This window comes from Anguilla rostrata, chromosome 11 (assembly GCF_018555375.3).
Source record: "Anguilla rostrata isolate EN2019 chromosome 11, ASM1855537v3, whole genome shotgun sequence".
NCBI lineage: Eukaryota > Metazoa > Chordata > Actinopteri > Anguilliformes > Anguillidae > Anguilla > Anguilla rostrata.
The window spans coordinates 10,549,666-10,571,348 of NC_057943.1; the positions used below are offsets into that span (position 1 = coordinate 10,549,666).

The 21,683-nt window shown below is 43.5% G+C and overlaps 2 protein-coding genes across 6 annotated transcripts in view; one reads left to right on the top strand and one right to left on the bottom strand.

Annotated features, from left to right (window-relative positions):
- The window catches only part of tp73 (tumor protein p73), a 39,135-nt gene extending 29,696 nt beyond the window's left edge, over positions 1-9,439 (top strand). For all 4 annotated transcript variants that reach the window (XM_064297815.1, XM_064297814.1, XM_064297816.1 and 1 more), the window contains 10 exons: positions 1,214-1,400; positions 1,727-1,842; positions 2,484-2,593; positions 2,724-2,866; positions 2,965-3,053; positions 3,182-3,306; positions 3,456-3,607; positions 4,420-4,552; positions 7,609-7,702; positions 8,396-9,439. In XM_064297815.1, coding sequence (XP_064153885.1) covers positions 1,214-1,400; positions 1,727-1,842; positions 2,484-2,593; positions 2,724-2,866; positions 2,965-3,053; positions 3,182-3,306; positions 3,456-3,607; positions 4,420-4,552; positions 7,609-7,702; positions 8,396-8,725 — 1,479 coding nt within the window. In that variant the 3' untranslated portion in view covers positions 8,726-9,439. The remainder of the gene's footprint in view (positions 1-1,213; positions 1,401-1,726; positions 1,843-2,483; positions 2,594-2,723; positions 2,867-2,964; positions 3,054-3,181; positions 3,307-3,455; positions 3,608-4,419; positions 4,553-7,608; positions 7,703-8,395) is intronic.
- A 3,365-nt stretch (positions 9,440-12,804) lies between these two features.
- Positions 12,805-21,655, bottom strand: LOC135233884 (myo-inositol 2-dehydrogenase-like). 2 transcript variants are annotated; one of them, XM_064297819.1, is made up of 9 exons: positions 21,243-21,655; positions 18,289-18,861; positions 17,386-17,456; positions 16,878-16,986; positions 16,649-16,779; positions 16,120-16,227; positions 15,762-15,880; positions 15,332-15,488; positions 12,805-14,196 (listed from the first exon to the last, which is right to left on the bottom strand). In XM_064297819.1, exons 1-9 carry the CDS (start codon positions 21,263-21,265, stop codon positions 14,051-14,053), a joined length of 1,437 nt encoding a protein of 478 aa, XP_064153889.1. In that variant the 5' UTR covers positions 21,266-21,655; the 3' UTR covers positions 12,805-14,050. The 2 variants fall into 2 exon arrangements, with proteins under 2 accessions (XP_064153889.1, XP_064153888.1); XM_064297818.1 differs by having other exon boundaries at positions 20,526-21,648.
- Positions 21,656-21,683: the final 28 nt, after the last annotated feature.

Genomic DNA, 21,683 nt, shown 5'->3' on the forward strand with positions numbered 1-21,683 from the left:
TGCTGTGAACCCCAGTGCCTGTGACTTGCAGAGTGAACATACACAATGTCTGGCTGCACATGTTTGCATGCTTGTGCTCATCGTCCTCAGCTGATGGAGGATGTTGGAGTGGTGGCACTGGAATGCAATGTCTGAAATGCTGGTACAATGCTGTGTATCTACTGTATGAATTTATATATGAAAATGGGTTGTGTGTAACCCAGACATTTACAATGGATAAAACTCTGCCAGCGAGGTAGCGGATAGCCAGTGGAAGTTGATTAGGTGAGGGGAGATGTATACGAGCAGACTGGAGGTATTGGAGCAGGTGATGGAGAAGAGAGACATTCAGATGGTAGAGTTGTGAATGGGGTGGAGATTCTATTCTACTCTGAGGATTCTCCCAAGATGCCAGACCTAAGACCTAAGGAATCATCGGGTATGACTCAAGAATCCCAGGGTTTTGGGAGCGGCCGGGCGTTTTGTTCCGTGTTGCTTTGAGCTTCCCCTGGTCTGGGTGAGGGTCAGCACTGTCTTTCAGGGTGAGTTTTAGATCTTGCACAAGAAAGGACTTTGGTCACATTTTATTGATATAATTTTAGACCACCTGTGTTTTCTCTCTAGAAGCAGATGTTTGCCTACACCTATGCATGGACATATGGAATCAGTCAGTAAACTAAACAGACAGTTTTTATAGGTTTCAATAGGAAGTTATGAACCAAACAGGGAACATGGGAAGATTTTTAAAATTACTGATAATTATTTTCAGGAACAGTTTGCCTAGGAGACACAGCACGCCACAGATACTCACAGCTCTCTGCAGTGAGGCCCTCATGTATATTTTGTTTTTGCATGAGTGTGTGTGTGTTTGTGTCTATTGTATCATTACCATGATATTGTTTTTAAACCCTGTAGATTTGAGTAGTTGTATGCGCAAAAACTATGCCAATTTTAACAGAGGTACATAAAACTACGTGTTTTCAAGTGGCATTGTTGTTTTCAGATAACAGGAAATTGAAAGACAGGGGCAATGGTAAAAATTCCTTATAATGATTTGCGAAAACAATCGGTAATATATGTTTGTTCATCATTTCAGGAGGCACAGCTTTGATGGCCAGTGAACAGTGCAGATTGTGGAAATGACGCTGAAATTAACTCGGAGCCAATGAACACTGCAGACGGGCGAATTGTGGAAATGACGCTGAAATTAACTCTCCCTTGCTTCCCCCTCCAGTACTCTCCGCTGCTGAAGAAGCTGTACTGTCAGATTGCCAAGACCTGCCCCATTCAGATCAAGCTGGCCTCCACACCTCCCCATGGGAGCGTCATCCGGGCCATGCCGGTCTACAAGAAGGCGGAGCACGTCACCGAGGTGGTGAAGCGCTGCCCCAACCACGAACTGGGCCGCGACTTCAACGACGGTAAAGACTGGCCTCACCTCTCTGTGTCCCGAAGGAGACGCCAAAACTAACCGCAGCCCACTTCATTTCCACCCCTGCTTCAGTTTAAACAGGCTTTATATTCGCACGTGGAATTTGCTTGTTAATAAATGCCAAAATAACAGCACACACACTTTTGCCTGTGCAGTGCAATTATAGCCCTGCCATTGATAGTCAATCTAGGGATCATAATGTGTGTCACACATTAGCCCAAAAGGATATAAACCGCTCCAGAGAAGTGGACTTTATTCCTCTTCATAATGACCTTCGATGACCTCCGTCGTGCCCCCCTGTCCCCATCCCACCAGGTCAGGCAGCCCCGGCGAGCCACCTGATTCGGGTGGAGGGCAACAACCTGTCCCAGTACGTGGACGACCCGGTCACGGGCCGACAGAGCGTCATGGTGCCCTACGAGTCTCCGCAGGTGCGTCTCCTCCGCCGTTCCCCCGACGACCCGGCAGGAGATCAGGGAACGCAGGCTTATCAGATCTGAAGAGAGGGCTTGCCATTAGTTTCCCATCACAAACCTGCCTTCTATAGGGCTGGTCTGTTGATTAATTACATTGTCTGGTGCGTTTATTTATAGCATTGTGGGATTGGTTGTTTCGTTCCCAGGGGCAATAGTTTAATTGCTTTCATCTGCTGACATTGTGGGAGACGAGAGTGTCAACTCCTGTCACATTTGCCTGTTTTCTCCTCCAAGCTCTGTCCCTAATGGTAAACCACTGCCTGCCAGCTGACATGTACAGACTAGTGAGACAGACAGAAAAATATCTCAGCAGCAAAAACAATGGTGCAACAAATCACATCTGCAGTATCTCACCCTTATGCTGTTTTGAATTCTGTTATTTTGGTTTTTGAAGTTTTGCAGCAAGGTGTTACCCTTGCAAACTTATTCATGTCGACTGACACAACCAACTGTACACCATTAATAACGCTAACTGTGTTAATGTGTTTTTTCTAACTGCATTATCCTTGAATACTGTATGGTTCCTATCTGAATGGGAGCGGATGGGTGGTGGTTACTGGCAGCTGACTGACAGGTAGGGACTCTCTGCTCTGCAGGTGGGGACGGAGTTCACCACAGTTCTGTACAACTTCATGTGCAACAGCAGCTGCGTGGGCGGGATGAACAGGAGGCCGATCCTCATCATCATCACCTTGGAAACGCGAGAGTAAGAGCGACGCCGCTGTCTGCACATTTCACACGCACACGGAGCCGCCGTGGTTTTGTATCTCTCCGCCCCGCGCCTCTGCGTTGCCTGTGGTCAGCTCGAGCCCTTGACAGCGCGCGTCTCTTCGCAGTGGTCAGGTTCTGGGTCGGAGGTCGTTCGAGGGGCGCATCTGCGCGTGTCCCGGTCGAGACAGGAAGGCGGACGAGGACCACTTCCGGGAGCAGCAGGCGCTGAACGAAAACGTGGCCAAGAACGGCAACGCCAACAAACGCAGTGAGTCAGAGCGCTTCCTGTCACTCCCAATGACTCACGCCTTCCTTTTTCCTGAAATAATCCAACGCGCTAAACCGCTCCTCTGTCGCCGCTTTCAGCTTTCAAACAGACCCCTCCACACATTCCTGGACCTGCCATCAACATCAAAAAGAGGCGACACGGAGAAGAAGAACTATACTATATTCCCGTGAGTCATGTCATCGCGCTGCAACGCTTTGATCATTACCCCAGACCTGCCTGCAGTAGTCACTGAAGCTCTAAATCAGACCGCGGAGCTGTTTAAAGCAGACCCTAACGGTGAACGTCGGCCCACAGGTGCGCGGCAGGGAGAACTTTGACATCCTGATGAAGATTAAGGATAGTCTGGAGCTGGTGGAGCTGGTTCCACAGCAGCTGGTGGACTCATACAGGCAGCAGCAGCAGCAGCTACTACAGAGACAGTGAGTCTGAGCGCGCTTCCCAAGCCAGCCCAGTTCCCTAACCGTTCCGCTACACCAACTCCCCCCGTCATAATTAGAAATGTTATTTGGGTGATATGAAAGAGAGGACCTGCTTCCAACCCTCTCTGTTCCTCCCTCCCCTCTGCTAGAAGTCACTTGTCCTCCCCGTCGTCCTACGGCTCGCCGCTGCCCAACATGAACAAGATCCACGGGGGCATGAATAAGCTGCCCTCCGTCAACCAGCTGGTGGGGCAGCAGCCCCAGCCCAGCCCCGGCCCTCCTCCAGGCATGGGACATATGGGTGAGAACGCAGCGGCCGAGCTGTGTGCCTGTGTGTGTGTGTGCGCGTGTGAGTGTGAGTGTGTGTGTGTGTGCGTGCGCGCGTGTGCGTGTGTGAGTGTGTGTGTGTGTGTGAGTGTGCGTGAGTGTGTGTGTGTGTGTGTGTGTGTGCGTGTGTGTGTGTGTGCGCGTGTGTGCATGCGCGCGTGTGCGTGTGTGAGTGTGTGTGTGTGTGTGAGTGTGCGTGTGTGTGTGAGTATGCGTGTGTGTGTGTGAGTGTGCGTGTGTGTGTGTGTGTGTGTGTGTGAGTGTGTGTGTGTGTGTCTGTGTCTGTGTCCTGCAGTACCTGCTGGAGAAAGAGCCCTTCCTCCAGTTGCCAACAGGGGGAGCTCCAACTCCTCTTATTTTTATTTGCCTTTCACATAATAAGCTTTTAGGAAAATTGTCTAATTCAACCAATAGGTGACACTCTTTCCCCACAAACTGCTTTTATGTTTATGATATTTTTGGTCTGAGCAACCATATTGGGCTGTGTTCAGGAAAACACTGATGTGCTCACCCAGAAATACTCCTTACTGTTTTATACTATATACTATACTATTTTTTAACAGGCTATTTTTTAGTCCTTCGTGCCCAATAAAATGTGAATGTTGACAAAATGTGTCATTTCTATACTCGTAGTATCTTTTTAAAAAATGTTTCTGTCTGTGTAATAAATTCCTAATAGTTTCAGAAGGTACCCACTTGAATCTCCACACAGACGTGCGAGGGTGGAAATGCGCACCAGTGACTGCGGTCACTATCTTGATTGTGTCTGTGTTTGAATCCTCTCAGGTTCCAACATGCTGAACAGTCACCACATGCAGTCTAACGGTGACATGAACGGAGGTCACTCCGGCCAGCCCATGGTGCCAGCGTCTCACTGTACCCCTCCCCCTCCATATAACCCTGACCCCAGCCTAGTCAGGTACTTCACCCTCCACTGATGCACCCCTGACACCCTCCTCCTTCACCCCCTACCACCACCACGCCCTGAACCCGACCCAACAAGCTCCTTGCACTGCCATGCCTGGCCAAAACTCCGTAAATACACAGCTGGGAAGATCAGTGTTTCAGAAACTAATCCTTTCCTGTTCCACTGAATCACCATCTCAGGCTTTAACTGCAAACATAAACAGAAAGCTGTTTTGTTTCAGTCATTCGTGATTTGGTCAGAATTCGACATTTTGTCGATGCTAGACGGAATCATCTGCTAACTGTAGTTCACTTCTCCACCTCTTCTACTGACCACTTAATCAAATGCCATTGAGTGCTGATCCAATCAGCTGCCCAGAATCAGATACCATGCGATAATGTGCTCTGATCAGAACTGTATTGTCTTGTGTGTTGTCGATTCCTTAAGTGTTTTAATTGGTTAAATGAGAATTTATTCCATTTATCATAGTGCTATAAGACAATGCTGCTTTGAGTGGAGTGTGCTTATTTCTTATGTTCAGAGAAGTATGTATAACAGTGGTTTTCAAACTCGGGCCTAGCATGCCCTGTGTATGTTGGTTTTTGTTCCAACCACAATTGTAAATCTAGAATTTTGTCTTAATTAGGTGCATTTCATATTTTGAGGGATTGTTTACCCTCTTAAGCCATATGTCAGAAATAGCTATGCATGCCACAAAGAATTCACATTGTGATTTTTGTGCTATGCAAGTGAATATGTTTGTGGTGAAAAGTCAGAGAAACGGCATCTAGGCTTTCAGGTGAAAATCACATTTGTTTGAAAAGTGAAAGTTTTCTGGTCAACTAGGATGTAGTCAGGCTGTATCCAGGTAAGACATGTATTGAGGGTAACCTAATCTGTTTATGGGAAAATGTCTCTCAACCAAAGATTTCCTTTAGACATTAAGATTCCGGCTTTTGCTCACCGGGATATTGCACATTAAAAGAGATTTTAAAAATTACTGATCAAATTAAAGACTGAGGTGAATTAATAGGCTCCTACTTGGTGAAAGTGTGGATATCTGGCCTCTAAAACTAACCATTTGGTAGATTATAAAGAATTCAAAGACAAAACTAGTGTCAAGCCAAACCTGCATCGTGTAATGACAATAAATTATGGAAGAACTTAAAGAAGTGTTCAACAACCTTAATTAAGCGAGAAAATGGCTATAACAAAAACCAGCATACAAAGGGGTCCCCAGGGGTCGCCTGAGTTTGAGAAGCTCTGAGGTAGAATCTTATTTCGTCTTGTTTCGTTTTTTTGTCCCTCCAAGCGCTCATCCCATATCAGTAAGATTCACTTTACAGTGTATTTCTGAAGCGTCAAATACAGTGTCTGTAATACTGATCAGAAAACAGATGACACGATTAGAGAGGCAGCAGCTGGTGTCCTGTGCCCAGTTGATTCTGACTCTGTCATTCTTTTAAAGCCCCCGACAGCTAACAGCATCCATGTGATTGCTCTAAATTTGACATATGCAGAATGGTATTAAGACTGCAGGCAATCAATGCAGCCATTCACTGATTGACTTGTCATCACATTTGCTCATATTTATGGTGCAGAAAACATTTATTTGCATTCATTTTTCTTTTCATTTTTATAACTGTCTTTTCTTGTCTTATATGAAATTCACATTGTGCATAACAACATATTTTAACTGTTTGACTTTACCTGAAAGTCTATCCAGTGCTATAATTCACTTTAATACACTTACACATAAACGTAAGCCTACATCTTAGTTTAGTTATGTCCCTTTAAGGTTCATAACTAAACTAAAGCAGCATTTAAACAAGGCTTGTACCCCTCTCAGGATACTTTTCAGTATGAAATTTCATATTGAAACTTTTAGCAAAGTTTTAATTTCATTCATTTTTCAACTACAACCTTGATTCAATAAAATGCTTTTCAGCAGCAACCAATCTCACAATCCTGTATTTGAATACAGAATATAAAATATCTAAATAGAAACAGTACTCAAACTTGAGGGGGAAACACACAATGGCCATAATGAATCTGGGCAAGCAAAGTGCAACAGACTTTTCTGCAGATTTTGAGTGAAATTTACGAGAAATACACAGAGTGATAAAAATGAGGTCTTGTAAAAGCACATTTGAGCCATTTTAAAGTGGTATTTCTGCTGTCTGAGATAGTGTACTTGGCCTTTTGGATCTCTCACATACATCACAGATACAGGACTTTCTGTGTCCAAAAAGGCACATTATTAGAAATTAAAAAAACAACAACAGCCACAGTACCTAAAAACTGCATAAGATTAAAGGCTATAAACTGTTGTCGACCCAGAATAATCAAATATCTTGTACTTACATAAACTGTGCATATACTTTCTGTTCCAGCAGGATCATTCTTTTATTTTACTCATTTTCATGGCATTTCCTGTCAGTTGTCTGTTACATATCAGGTTTGCGAAACAACCACGGTGTTGCTTTTATGTTTTTGTATAAAACCTCAGCTAAAATTAAATGTTAGAAAAAAACTGTATGATTAATGCTACAAAATTTGTGTTTTGATCAGAATTTCAAATGTTGCTGAAAAATTATGTTTGTAGAACAGAAATTTTTTATCCTTGTATTTATAATAAAAGCAATTACAGAAACAAAAAAAGCGTTACGAATCGTTAATACAACTGCATGCATTTTCATTATTTCTGACCAGATCATGGATATTGCAACCATGTTGATTCAAACTGAATGAAACGTCTGTTTGAGTTTTGGGTTTCTCAGGAATTGGCAATGGAGAGGTCACTGGTACATCAACAGAAAGTAGATAATAAGATTTATTATTATAATTTTTCAGCACAGGTTATTTCAGGGAACTAATTGGGCAGGTTGTCGGGGAAATACACTCTAATCATTTGCTTTTAAAGTCATGGCTTTACGGAGTGTCTTTGTTATGGATACTGTACAGTGACAGATTCTCTGTCTCTCTCTCTATGGCATTGATGAATCTGAAAAAAAACCACCCAAAATCTGCTCCTTGGACTCAGCAGAGTTCCTTTTGTCTCTGAACAGTTTTTTAACCAGTCTCGGGTGCCAAAACTGCATTGACTACTTCACGTCCCAGGGCCTACAGAGTGTGTACCACCTCCAGACCTTGTCCATGGAGGTAACATTCTCTCTCAGTGTCTCTCTCTCTCTCTCTCTCTCTCTTTCCATCCCTCTGTCAGTCCTAGCTCTCTAATGTCTTCTAATGTCCGGTCCAGATATCCTGTTGTCCTAACTCTGGGAAACTTTAATTCTGTTAACATGGGTAAGGTAATTAATATGCAGGTGGTATGTAGATTGTGACTCTATTGATTGAGTATGTAAACCAGGGGTCCTCAATCTTATCCAGAAGGGGCCGCTGTGGGTGCAGGCTTTTGTTCCAACCAAGCAGTTACACACCTGATTCTACTAATCAACCACCAGAGTCTTTGCAAAGGATCTTGATTGTAAACAGTCATGTTTAAAGACATCACGGTTGTGTCTCTATAGGTTAACAAGCGCGCGGTCATGTCTATAGGTTGAGTCTGTAAACAGTCATGTTTTACGAGAGTGTGGTTGTTTCTCTGTAGGTTGAGCCTGTAAACGGTCTTGTTTAATGAGAGCACGGTTGTGTCTCTATAGGTTTCAGTCCGTAAACAGTCATGTTAAATGAGACCACGGTTGTGCCTCTATAGGTTGAGTCTGCTCAGGGTCGTGTTTGGCAAGAGCGTAGTTGTGTCACCGTGGGGTCGGGTCTGTAAACCAAGCGTCGTGTTTGGCGAAAGAGTGCGGTGGTATCCGGCTGACTCCGCCCGTTCTGTGTGCTCCTCGCCAGGACCTGGGTGCCCTGAAGATCCCGGAGCAGTTCCGCCTGGCCATCTGGAGGGGCCTGCAGGACATGAAGCAGGGCCACGACTACAGCCAGCAGCTGATCCGCTCCAGCAGCAACACCGCCACCATGGCCATCGGGTCCACCGGCGAGCTGCAGCGCCAGCGCGTCATGGAGGCCGTGCACTTCCGCGTGCGCCACACCATCACCATCCCCAACCGGGCCGGGCCGGGCGGCACCGGTGAAGACTGGTCTGACTTCGGCTTCGACATGCCCGACTGCAAAGCCCAAAAGCAATCCATCAAGGAGGAGTTCATGGACAGCGACGTCCACTAGGGCTCCGGCTGCAGACTGTTTCTTCCTCCCGTTATGTTTTTTTCTTTTTTTTTTACAATAAATTTGTTGTTTATGCCGTTATTTAAGGACTAAAAACATACATTCAGAAATGAATGAAGTGGAAGGGCTGTAGAAGCCCTTGCTTTAAAAGCAGAAACAAGAACAACAGTTATATTTAACCTCCCATTTTAAGGGACTTTTTTATCGAAGCACTTCCATATTTGAAATGTCTTCAGTGCAGTTATTAGTTTTGCTTTGTGTGTAGACTCCGCTCTGCCGTGATGACTTCACTCCTACGGTTATACTCCAGTGCTTTCAGGAAGCGTCAACCTTCATATCAATCAAAAGAAATGACGTTGATAGACACGTGGCGGATAAGCACTTTTACTTCGCTTCAGGAAATCCCATCTGAATATGTTTCCATTTACCAAGGCTTCACAGCAGGATGGCATTCATTGGAAGCGAGCAAGAGAAAGAAAATCAAAAGGCAACAACACTACTTGTTGGTGTTTTCAGCAGTCCTTCTCATTGTGGAGTTTAGCAGCAACCATTCTTTATTCTGGAATGGGTGGTTATTTCTGAAAGCTCCAACACATTCAGGGAGTGTTTTAGAAAGGTTAAGTAGCCTCCACCAGTGTATGATGTTGGCCTGGATAACTCTACCCCCCCCCCCCCTTTGCCTCCCCAGCCCTGACTAAAATGTCCCTCACCTCATCTTGTCTTGCAGCTTGCTAATTCATTTAACAAACTGCCATAAGTATGAATTTGGGGGAGAATAAATAGGTATTCCTGGAACACAGGTTGACAGTCATCAATGTGTTCTTCCTCTTTGGTTGTATATATGTACATGAGCTACATTTTTACCTTGTGCAGCTTCAAAGAAAAGTGTTCATCAAGGAGTTTAATTGTATTATTTTAGAAATCAGTAAAGCTAGTTGGTGAGCGCGTATGCATTACCAATACTAGTTTTGATAATTCAGTAAATGTACGTACAACTGTACATGAGAACAGATGCATGAACAACCATACTTAGCTCTATCTTCTGTTGTGGGAACACCTTTTGAAACATCTTTACAGTGATCTAGCAGTTTTTTTTTTTACATTTGTACTATAAATATAAATGCATTTTTTTTAACGGAAAGAAAAATCTCAATGTGAATCAGTGTATGAGTTTTGTAATATTTTTCTCAAGAAGCCAATCTCTTTAAACCCCATGGCATGTTGGATCAGTCAGAGGTAGAAATTTTGAATTAAGCATCAACAAACTTGTTACCAAAAAAATTAACAATTAAATGCAGTATTATGGTTTTTCTTTAGAGACACATTAAGCTTAAGCATTAAGCAGTTAAACTGCTATATATTCATGGACACCATAGATCACATTACACTGCTATGTGATTAGCCTGTAAATGCACTGTTGTCCTTTCTGCTTCTTGTGAACGTCCACTTATTTATGACAGTTTGAATGAGTGTAGCCCCTTGACGGAAATGGACAAGAGGTGCATTAATAGCGAAACTGGAAAAAATCTTAACTGGAGACAGAAATGGAACCAAACCAAGTTCTGCACAGGGCCAGTGAGCGCTGTGCTTTGAAACGCATGTTGGATGAGCTTTCAAGTGATGCGGGTTGTGGACATCATGTACACTCAGGGTTTGGCAGCTCGTACACTGGCCCCATGGTGTTCTGGGAGATGTATGCCCCGTGGCACAACTTGCAAATGACCTATTTTATCTGAATTATTAGCTTTATGATTTCGCTTCCAATTTTTAATTATTTTTCTTGTTATCCAAGGAAACGGGAAATATAAATGGTATAAACTCTTGCATGTTTTTAGCATCTGGGCACACAAAAGATCTACTGTTCTGGACTGAAAGAGGGAAAAAAGAGAGATCCAGGGGCCTATATTAAAACTTTAAACATCATCTCAGATAGTGACTCAGTGAACAAAGCAAACGCTGACATCTATGTATAAGAGACTGGCTTAATCAGTGAGCTGTGTTTGTTCTGATGTTTCTAAAAGAGTAGCTTAAACAGAACTCTGTTGTTTTGATGATGGTCTGAACCACCTTGCAGGGCAAGGTGTCCTATTTATCTTTCTGAATTATCAGCAGAGATGGTTGTCAGTGTATGTTTTTATTTTTGTTTTGTTTTTTTGTATGCTGATATCTTGATAACCACCATATGAATACTCTTGAATTCAAAGTGTTTTGTTGGCCTATTTAAAAAAAACACACGATAAGAACAATAGAATTGCATTGTACAGGAGTTTTTGTAATGCAGGTTTGCTGCCACATTGATGTGGTTCATCTGTGCTCAGCAGGGTTGAAATGCAATGAAAGTTAGACACGCGTCAACATTCCTGCTTCAATGTGCACAAAGAGTTGTGCGCAACAATGTGCACATCTCTTTGACCTGATTTTCCAGGCTTTCTCATCTGGCACCAGTACCATCTTTATCAAAGACAAGAAGCCCTTCCATCTGAGAGTGAGATGCCAGTTTTGACAAGGCACGGAAAAGTTGTGTGGCATTACATAAGGAGGAAAAAGGTTGTAGAGGAGCAATTGATCTGTAAGTCTGCTTTTTCAAATAGCTCCTTTCTTCAGAGTAGGCCACACCAGTCAGGAAAGTATACACCCGTGTGAAATGCAAATTATTATTTCATTTTATTTTACTAGTATTTAGCAGACACTCTTAAAGAAACTTACAGTGTCCAGAATGGGTTTGTCTGGGTGAGGCTGTTGTTTGTCATACACCCATGTACACTTTACCTCCATGTACTCTCTGGAACATAAATACAAATGGAGGCCCGTCAACACTAACAATCATTTTCTAAAAACAAACCAAGTCCTGCGTAATTAAATAATGCCTAAATAAGCCATGGAATTGATAATGAATTATGTGGCTTAGGGCTAACTTTCCTTGTCCAACTGTCAACTGCTACTGTACTGTACATAAGAGCAAATGTGTATCTGTGCCTTTTCATGTATAGACAATAAGGCATGATCATAATTACTATAAAACATCCATTGTTGGGCACATTCTGAAGCATTAACATCCGTTGTCAATCATAGCTGTGATAGCTAGTCACAAATTAAAAGCAATGGACTTTAATTCCATTGGTGGTGAAATAACTGTTCAATGTGCTTATAAGCAGTATTAAGTGTGTAATCTGAATTTATAACTAGTTTTTTTTTTTTGAACCCTGAGAAAGGTAGCTATTTCATGTGTTGTTTTTTTATGAGAAGTGTAATACTGTAATTATCGCTGTTTATATCAACAAAGTAAAGTGTTTCTCATGGTTAAACCAATTTATGTTTTGCCCTTCCTTGCAAGTGATGAACTAAATGAACATTGTATCACAGAAAAACAATAGAAAAAATGAGTACTGTCCCATTTTTAAAAGAAAAATGCCATAGTTTTTGTTTTTACAAATTCAGAATGGCTTATTCAGAGGTGCAGAATAATGTGTGCATCCTCCAAAACAAATGTAACCAGCTGGTCCCTCTTCACTCCCCTGTCCACCAGCTCACCTGTGGAGTCACAGCTCTGGACATCTACCTGCCCACCTGTCCAATTTTGGCACCAAGTCTGGAACCCAAAGTAAACGGTGATAGCTGTCTCACCATTTAAAAACACCTCATTCAAATATTCATACATAACCTTTTGGCAGGGCCAAAGAAAAGTATTACTGCTTGAACATAACATTCTGGCAGTAAAAGCCTATTATTCTGATACTATTTTCTTAAGTCTAAGTGTATAAATGAATCCCCAACCCATCCCCCCCCCCCCCCTTTTTTTGTTTTTGGAGAAGGTCACATTGCTGATTCAGAAGTATAAGCACAAACGGAGTTAAAACACATTTGCCTTATTTTTTTCCCTTAAGGGAATTACAAATGCAAAGGACTAACAAGTAAACTACTTAATGATCACTCAGACTAAATTACCTAAGACTGCTGTTCACAACTAAAAAGGTCTTTATTTACCCGGGAGATTAAAACCCTGGGTCACCTGCTACTTCTCAAGTAACCTATGAGCTTAGCAAATGTAAGAGGAGCCACGAAAGACACTGCCACTGTAATGCAAGTTGACACATAAAAAGCATATATTGAGGAATTTACAATAAAAGAGGAAGTAACGCATTTACAGATATATTTTATATTTTCTTTTACAGGTGCATTGCTGCAGTGGTTGCAAAACTGCTTCTCTCTACAGCAGCCTTTAACCAACAAGAACGCAACAGAACTGGTAAAACTTAACAAGGAATTCAAAAATCTTTCATGTTCTTAAACAATGAACAGCAACTAAGCAACCACACATATATTCACACATGGTAATTTTACTATAAAGCCCAGGATGAAATGTGGTGGACACAAACACACACACACACACACACACACACATTCATGCAATGTTAGGCAGGTGTTCTTATAGTACTGCTATAGCTTTACTGTGTTTATCAGTACTTTTCAGCCATACATATATGCCTCAAAAGTTAAAAATAAAATTTGTAGTATTTACATGGTTATGGTGAAAGTGAAATTTTAACAACAGTGAAAATACAGAGGAAAACTTTAGAGTAAAAGTAAGTTTCAGTACTATGGTCTGTATAGCAAAAAGATTGTACATTGGAATGCTAGCTCTTTGAGCCAACGTGCAAGTTGCAACATTTGTTCATTTTGTTTGCTCTTATAATATTTGGCATCCCAATTCCAATGCGTAATATTGGACGGCACAAAAAATTCAGTACTCTAGCCATGTTCATATTAACATTGCATGTACACCAACCTCTGCCACCACCTTCCTATGCTTTTTGTTTTTCAGAACATAAAAAGGCAAGCAAGGTGTAAGTGTACAAGCCAAAATCAAACAGGTACTACACTTTTAAATATATTGCTTCTTGCACTGGTGAACCATATTTTGGACATGAATATAAATAACAAGATTAACCAATTCTTACATCATAGTTCGCACACTAACTAACTGCAGTGGTCTTGGTGTATGTTTGGTATGCTGAAGTTTACATAATTCAGATCTAAAAAATGCCTTGCATTGTGACAAAGTACCTCATATTTTAGCCACTTAAAACCTCATAATCCATACGACCCACAGAGGTGCAGAACCGAAGCACTGAACGAACTGTTCGTAAGGAAGCACTGGTCTCGGGTGGTAAAACTACAGTATGCACAACGTATTTCACACAAAGAAGGGAAAACAGAATGAGTACTCGGTGAACAGACGAGCTGAAACTCTCGTTTGCCGGATTTGCCTCGCCTTCATAATGGCCCGGGTGCAGCCTCGCTGTGGGCAGGTGAGGTCAGGCGCGGTCAGGCCTCGGTCTTGATGACCATGATTTTCGGCGAATCGTCGCGTAGGTCGACCGCAGAGCCGTTCTTCCACGACTGCTCCGCGGCTGCGGCCACCTGGACCGTCCACAAATACTGCTCTTTGGTGATGAAAGGAGGCTCCACGCCTGCCGAAGAAAGATCAAACAACCCCTCACCCACAAATTCAACTGTACAGGGTAGTACTAAGTGTGCTATTCACGGCAGTACTCAAAGATGTCTACACAAAGATGATTCTGCCCAAAATCAGTTCCTCAGAAATAAAACACTATGTCAAGCAGCAGATTAAATTATGCACTTTCCTCTTGGATAGGCCAATAATACTTTTAAAAAGGTTTGTTAGCATTGCCTTATTTGGACTGGGCCTCATTACTAACATCACAACTGTCTTTAAAATGCTGCATTTACAGGATATTTAGTTTTTGATGAAAATGTAAATCTATATGCTTAATCTGGATAGTGTGAGTTCACCAGACTTTCTAATATTTAAATATATAATGACAAGATTTTCTGTTGCCAACTGAAAATATAATTTTACACTGTTATAAAGCAACTGTCTCAAACCAGTGATTCCCAACCTCGGTCCCGTGTATGCTGGTTTTTGCCCCAATCGCAGGGTGTGATTCCAGGTTTTTAACAAGCCGTTAATTTTTCTTAATTGGGTGTTTTTCATGTTTAGAGGGATTATACACCCTTGTGTTTGCAATATAGCACAATAAGCACAATGTGAACTTTGGCCTATTCTTCATGGCGTGCATAGCTATTTCTGACATAATGTGGCTTAAGAGGGTAAATAATCCCTCTAAACATGACAAGAACCCAATTGAGGAAAAATGTACGACTTGTTAAGATCCAACTGTGGTTGGAACGAAAAACAGCATACACAGGGGCCACCCCCAGGACCGAAGCTGGGAAACAACTCCAGAACAATTCCAGCAAAATTTTTCATAGATCACACATAACATTAATAATTCTTCAGAGAAACCGTCCTAAAAAAAAAAACACTTTTAGATTTAAGATTTATAATTATAATGCAAATACCAGTGAGGAGGAAAAGTGAAAAATTTCCACTCTGCCCTCTAGCGGCAAAGAAATGAATAAATAAATACAGACAGACAGAGAGAGAGAGAGATAGATAGACACACAGACAGACAGAGAGAGAGAGACAGATAGATAGATAGAGAGAGAGACAGACAGATGTACAGGAAGTGGGCTTCAGACAGAGGACTGCACGTGGGCGGATCACTGAAACACTTCACAGACCTCTGAGGGTCCGCAGGAAGTGGCGCAGCAGCTCCCGGTAGGCGTCCAGGAAGCGGTCGGCAGTGGACTGCAGAGACAGGCCGGACGACGTGCTGCGGTCGCACACTCCCAGCGGATTCCTGTTCTCCATCTGCAGGGAGCCCTCCGATCCGTGGACCTGGAGCACAGCGCACAGGTCGGGACACGTCACGCACGGACCCCACCGTGTTCATCCGCCGACAAACACGGCCCTCTGCAGGCTTTGCACATCTGCCGTTTGATTTAATTTAATTGTGCTACAGCACCATACCGACTAGTAAGTACTTACAAAGAACACGTGACCTCATTCATCCTTTCAGTTCTGGTGGAGGCTCTAGACTTTGTCCACAGTCATACAGGAACTCCCTACCATATATAAAACATGCACGCATGCACACACACGCACACACACCTCAAGTCTTTGGTCGCAGCTCTTGTGGCAGTGCTGGCTGATGTCCAGGGAGGCGATGGCGCCGCTGGGGAACTTCATGCTGACGGTGACCGAGTCAGCATCATCCACTGAAGCCACCTCTGCAGAGCACAGCAAGGAGACGCCTCACTTTCACTGCCCTCCACACGCAAAACCATCCTACTACAAACAGAGCGTATTCTACCAAACAGGGAAGGCAAATGCATCTCTACTCTACTCTGAAGTCTCAAGAGGTCAAGGCCGATGGGTCTATAAACTTACTTAATACCCAAATACAAGTATTTAAATATAAAGTATTATGAGCCGTCCAACATTAACACCACAGTAATTAAAGGCTAACCTGCGCAGAATGCATGTCCCAACGAAAATATGGTGTCTGGGATGCGTTCACCCAACAGCCAGCATATGACATCAATGTCATGCACCGCCATGCTGAAGAATATGCCACCTGTAGAAAGGGAGACAGCTAGTTACCTTACATCCCTCACATTACATCAGCTACCTTACATTTATTCAACAGACTCTCTTTTCCACAGCATCTTAGCCAATGAAGCGCACACAACAGGATTACCAAGAGAAACAGTGTCTACAGGATAAAGGCTTTGACCACACATAGAACTGGTACCGGTCCAATAAGAGGTGCTAGAATAATCACTAATTTTCACACCGTATTCAAGACAGCCAAACTGCACAGCTGACAGACTGCTGAATGACCCCACTGTACAGGTTGTTTTAACATTTCATTGAAGTGCCTGAAACAGCTTGTCCAAGATATCCCCTCCGGACCAGACCACCAAGGAAGGGGGATTTATCATTGTCTACAGACAGCCTGAGGGAAGGGTATCCCTGTCGAGCTGAGAGCTTCGTACCGGATGCCTTGATCCTGGCCACAGTGGGGCGGGGGTAGAGACGGCTCACGGCCGCAACCTTCTGTATTCTCCCCAGGGTGTCGCTCTCGTTCACCTTCTTGTACAGATACTGCAGGGCTGGGTCGAAGCGCCTAAAACAGACCCGCTTGTTAGGCCCGGGGTCTACAGGACAGAACTGAGGAATTCGTAAGGAATCGTTAAGACTGTCGGTCTGTGTGGATGTACGCACTTGTAGAAGCCACACACCAGCGGCATCCCGTGTCTCTCCGCCTCATCGAAACAGGACTCCGCGATCCGTCTGTCTAAGCTGGGCAGCTTCTCACAGAACACACCTTTACCTGCAAAGCACAGCAAGTACGGTGACGGGCAGTCCACGTTGTGCAGAATGCATTTCATATGGTGTGAGATGAAAAGCAGAAAACTGAACTAGCTCTGGGCAGGTAAATCCACACAGCATGGAGAGCAACCTTATAATGCAGGGTCAACTTATTGTTCACTTTCATAATAAATGCAATGCAGTGAGTGTTTAGAAATGTAAAAAAATATATATAAATTGCACTCAAGAAGCTTGTGTGCTGTCACAATTGCATTTCTCAGGGAACTATTTTTAAACACTACAACTGAGTCAAACCGTATATGTAAAATACAAGAGCCCAGTCAATGTACCTGCATTTCTTTATTGTGCTTAGAACTTGGGTACCTTCACTGACACTATTTCTAACCCATAATTAACTCACCTGCTCTTAAGGCACATAGGACTATTTTCGAGGCCTCTTTAGGAGGGGAACAGACCAAGATTCCGGCGACACTGGAAGAAGAGAGTAAATGAACTCAAATCAGTATAAAGGACCCTTTCTGTCTAACCCGTTCCTGTAACACCAGACAAAAATAAGACTTATTTTCCTTAATGAATAACTCCCAGCAGAGTACACATATTTACACAGCAGTTTTTCAAATTAAATGAAGCTCCCTTTTTATTCCCCCTTTCCTATTCTCACCTAAATTAATCCGCCAAATTGTAACTGTATCCCCATCCCACTGCTGTAATACCCTCTGTAATATTTGAGCTAGCGCACACCAGCATGTGCACCTGATGAAATGTGTTAATTATTGTGAATGTAAAACTGCCACAGCCGTCACAGGCAGATCACAGGCACATGACTGACAAGCGGAATCATTCATCAGCGGTGAGGCGCAGAGTACCCAACGGACCGCGCCCTTCCTCCTTGGGCCACACTACGCGACCAATTCCCCATTTTCAGGCAGGATACTCAAACACAGTCAACTGTGATATACTGCGAATACAATCCAGACAACAGGACCCATACTGTACTGATAAACATCACCTCAGCAGCACATGCTAAATATGAGCCGCAGTGTAAGACTAACAGAGTTAATGTAGCCTACTTCATGAAGAGCGTGTAGGCTCTTTGATTCTTCACAGGTGAATAAGGGCAGGGTGTCAGTGACTGATATGTCAGTCATTTCCTTCTCTGATATGTTTGACTATGTTTAGCAGGGATTACGATGGTTGCGCTTGAAACACGTAACGATAATGTTGCCTCACAATTTCTTCTTGAACAGGATTCCCCAAGGTGCTTATAACCTGGCTGAGAGAGGGGGGCCAGGGCGGGACCTACCGCTGGTCACTCAGCACAATGTCCGTGTCGACGGCCCGCAGCACCCTGGTGTGCGCCAGGTGCTCCTGACTGAACACGGTCTCCACCTCCCAGCGCTGCTCCTCCACGATATACAGCAGGTGGCACCCTTTCTCCTCCACCAAGCTCTGGCACAGGGCCCTGCTGCCGGTGCCCACCCCGAACAGGGCCAGGCCCACGCCCGCTGCGCCCGGCTCCCCCTCCCCGAACGCGCAGCGCGTGCCGGCCGAGTTCGAGGGCTCCGGCACCGCCAGCCAGGGGCTGGAGCTGGACGCGGGCGCCGTGGGCTCGGGGCTTCTCAAGCGGGACGGCGGGAGGGCGTGGGACCTGCCGGCGGACGTAGAGGGGGCGGCGTGGCCCGGGGCGGAGGCCGCGCCCTGTCTGCAGGACGTAGAGCTGATGCTGCTGGAGTGGATGGGGGGCCCCGGCTGGAAGGCGGGCGACGGGAGGGAGGTGAAGGGGTTCCTGTGAAGGATGAGCTGAGGCTGCAGGGCCAGCGTCGACGTGGAGTCCAGCTCCACAGGTGAGCCAGGCTGGAGCTCTGTCTCCGAGGGTCTGTCAAGAACAAAATACGCCACGGCCTCTCGATAACGTGTCCAGTAGACATATTATACATAACATACCATAGCTTTTCTGTCATAAACAGTGAAAACTGAAACACAGCAGTGAACCATTCACAGTTGTAACTGCTGAAAACCGAGATTGGCTCATCTAATCTCTAAGGGAAATGAAACAAAGGCAACATCCTGTTTACTAAGAAGCAGCTCTTGGTGTACTGTAGTCTCAGTTTAGTGTTGTGTTAATGGCAGTAAGCATCAGTTTAGGCGGAATAGTGAATTAGTTACTGAATAAGTCTGCAAAGATCTTCAAGTTCTAGTTCACTACAAATTCCATACAGTGGTCGCTGTTTACAGGTACATGGACATTAAAAATGTCATGTATCTTAAAAACTGTTTATGCCATTTTTTTTTTTTTTTGCTTTACCTTTCCTCCCAGTGTACCAGCTTCCCAGCATATTACTTGCAACAGAAGACAGCATTTGATGCTCAGCTGTAGCAGTCAGGCTGTAGATGCCCTATTCTCTAGAGGGGTTACTATAGAAACTCTCCCACAATGGGCAATGCTACTGCCAATCGAGTTCTCTAATAAGAGGAGGTGGGTATTGTGGTTGTGCAAGGCAACTTTTAGGGTCAATTGTCTGGTTGTGTCTTCATGGTCTAAACCAGTATTGGCATTTAAAATCTCTGCATACAACACAATAACAGAACATTACATTTATGACAGGTATGAAATAATATCCATCTATAAATTGTATATGTTGCATTTCATTTATGTAATTATTTTGCCATATTGTGGATGACACTTTTGGTGGAACAGCTTATTTAACTAGCTGGTTGCTACATCAGCATTAGAACTTTCAGTTAAGAACATTCTGATCATATATTTGTGGTCTCACACCTTAAATAGTTAAGCCTCAGAGATCCAGTACTGACAAAATCACCTGGCAATGGTTTCTGTAATGACGGAACGCGTCTGTTTTATTGAAATCTCTTGGAAAATGGGCTGGTTAGCGCTGACTTTTGATGGAAATCCTGGAACACTGAAATCTCCTGAAAGATATAGCCTCCACCTGCCTCTCAATCCCAATTGCTGTCTTCCCAGAAACGCATCCCTAAGAATCCGGTAGATTGGACTGTCTATTGGTTTAACTAGGCCTATTTATGGTTTAATAAATAAAACACTTTCCAAAAACGTACCCTACATAGTCACAAACAACTTGGATTTAACCTACTACTACGACTACCACCTATATATGTTTACTACAACGACCGGGCTAATCTCACTGAAACTTAGTTCAAAGACGGACTCGGAATATATAAAAAGTTGATACACATGGTGCTGTATAACTCTATAACCAACTTTAATTATATAGCGTTGGTTAATTACAGTGTAGCATTCGCTAGGTTACAAGCTTGTCGAATGTAAACATTAGTAATGCATCTAGCAAGCAAGTAACACGGTTTCATCGATGCTCAAGCGGTGGCAACAACTTCAACATGTCCAGGGTTTAACAACTAGCCGCCAAATAACGTTATTGTTGATGCAGAATATGGTGCGGTACTACGGCAAAGCAGAAACTGTCTGACAACAAATGTTATTTGTTTTACGTTCTACGCAAGAAACTCATATCAAACCGAAGTTACTAGTACCATACTTACATGAGAGGGGGCTTTCGGTCCCACAGTTTGGCAAGGCGTTTGTTTCGATAATGCCTGGCCGAGGCTAGGTGCTCAAGTATCCGATCTCTACGGACCCTAACCGTGATTTCACAAGATCTGCAGTACAATATTTCCACCAAGGTCCTCTCGCCAGAGTTGTGTTGCTCCACCACATGTCTTTTCACTCCTAAATCGCTAAACTCCGCAGCATAGTCATGCAATGTCTTCTTTTTTCTTCCCATCTTCAGAACAAAATCAACTGCTTCAGTGTAACGTTATGACGTTTTCCAAGCCAGTAACGCTTATGAGCTACCCAGCCCCCTGTCCTCAAAACAGAATCGTTTTCGTTATACTAGTCTGGTAACGGAGTGCAATGTGAAACTCTAATAGCTAATGTTTACTAGATGACAAGCCATTCAAAGTTATCTTGTTGGCTAGCTACACGGAACGGGATTCTTTTGTCTTTAGCTAGATAGCTAATTGCAAGGTAGTCTATAAGCCTCGTTGTTATTTAATTTAATTAGCTAGCTGCATAGAGAGTGCTAGCCAATCAGCTATTGTATGTCGCTGGCTGACAACCCTAACCTCAGAAGTAAAATTTTATTAGCGAACGTTAGCTAGCAATACTGTGTTCTCGTCAATGCTAGTGATTACTTTTATTTCAAATTAAATTAATTTCCATTATTTTTCAATCCATCCGTTTGTTTTTTCTTTTACCTTATTGCAAAACTCCATTGCATCTCTGTATTTCCGTTTGGGACTGCTAAAGTAAACGGTGATGTTTACTTTTCCGGCTTTTTCCGGATCTTGATCAGCTAACGTTTGCTAGCTAACTATGTAAACTTTTTTGAAACTCTGAGATGTCCTGTACCTAAAGAATGAACTATAAATCGTTCATAAATTATTTGCTTTGAAAAAACAGACGCTGTCTTAGGCGATATCGTGCCATAATCATAATTTCTGATTTTCGATGCGAATAGTCCATCTTCCGGGCTGCTGGGGATGTTGCTCCTCCTCAAATTGTCCCTGCGTAAACGCCCCTTCAGAAGCACGACATCACCCAGTTAAAAAAGATCGCCAGGTCGCAGGTGTGCGAACATCCATAACAGCCCAACAATGTTTCGGAAACCTCACGGCAGCTATACTTCGATACCCTCA

Coding starts and splice junctions, on each gene's coding strand:
- LOC135233884 (XM_064297818.1), bottom strand. CDS start 20,767: ATGGGAAGAAAAAAGAAGACATTGCATGACTATGCTGCGGAGTTTAGC. Junction 17,457..18,288: donor ATTGTGCTGAGTGACCAGCG/GTAGGTCCCGCC, acceptor CTCTTCTTCCAG/TGTCGCCGGAATCTTGGTCT. Junction 14,197..15,331: donor CTTCCTGCGGACCCTCAGAG/GTCTGTGAAGTG, acceptor TTTCTTCGGCAG/GCGTGGAGCCTCCTTTCATC.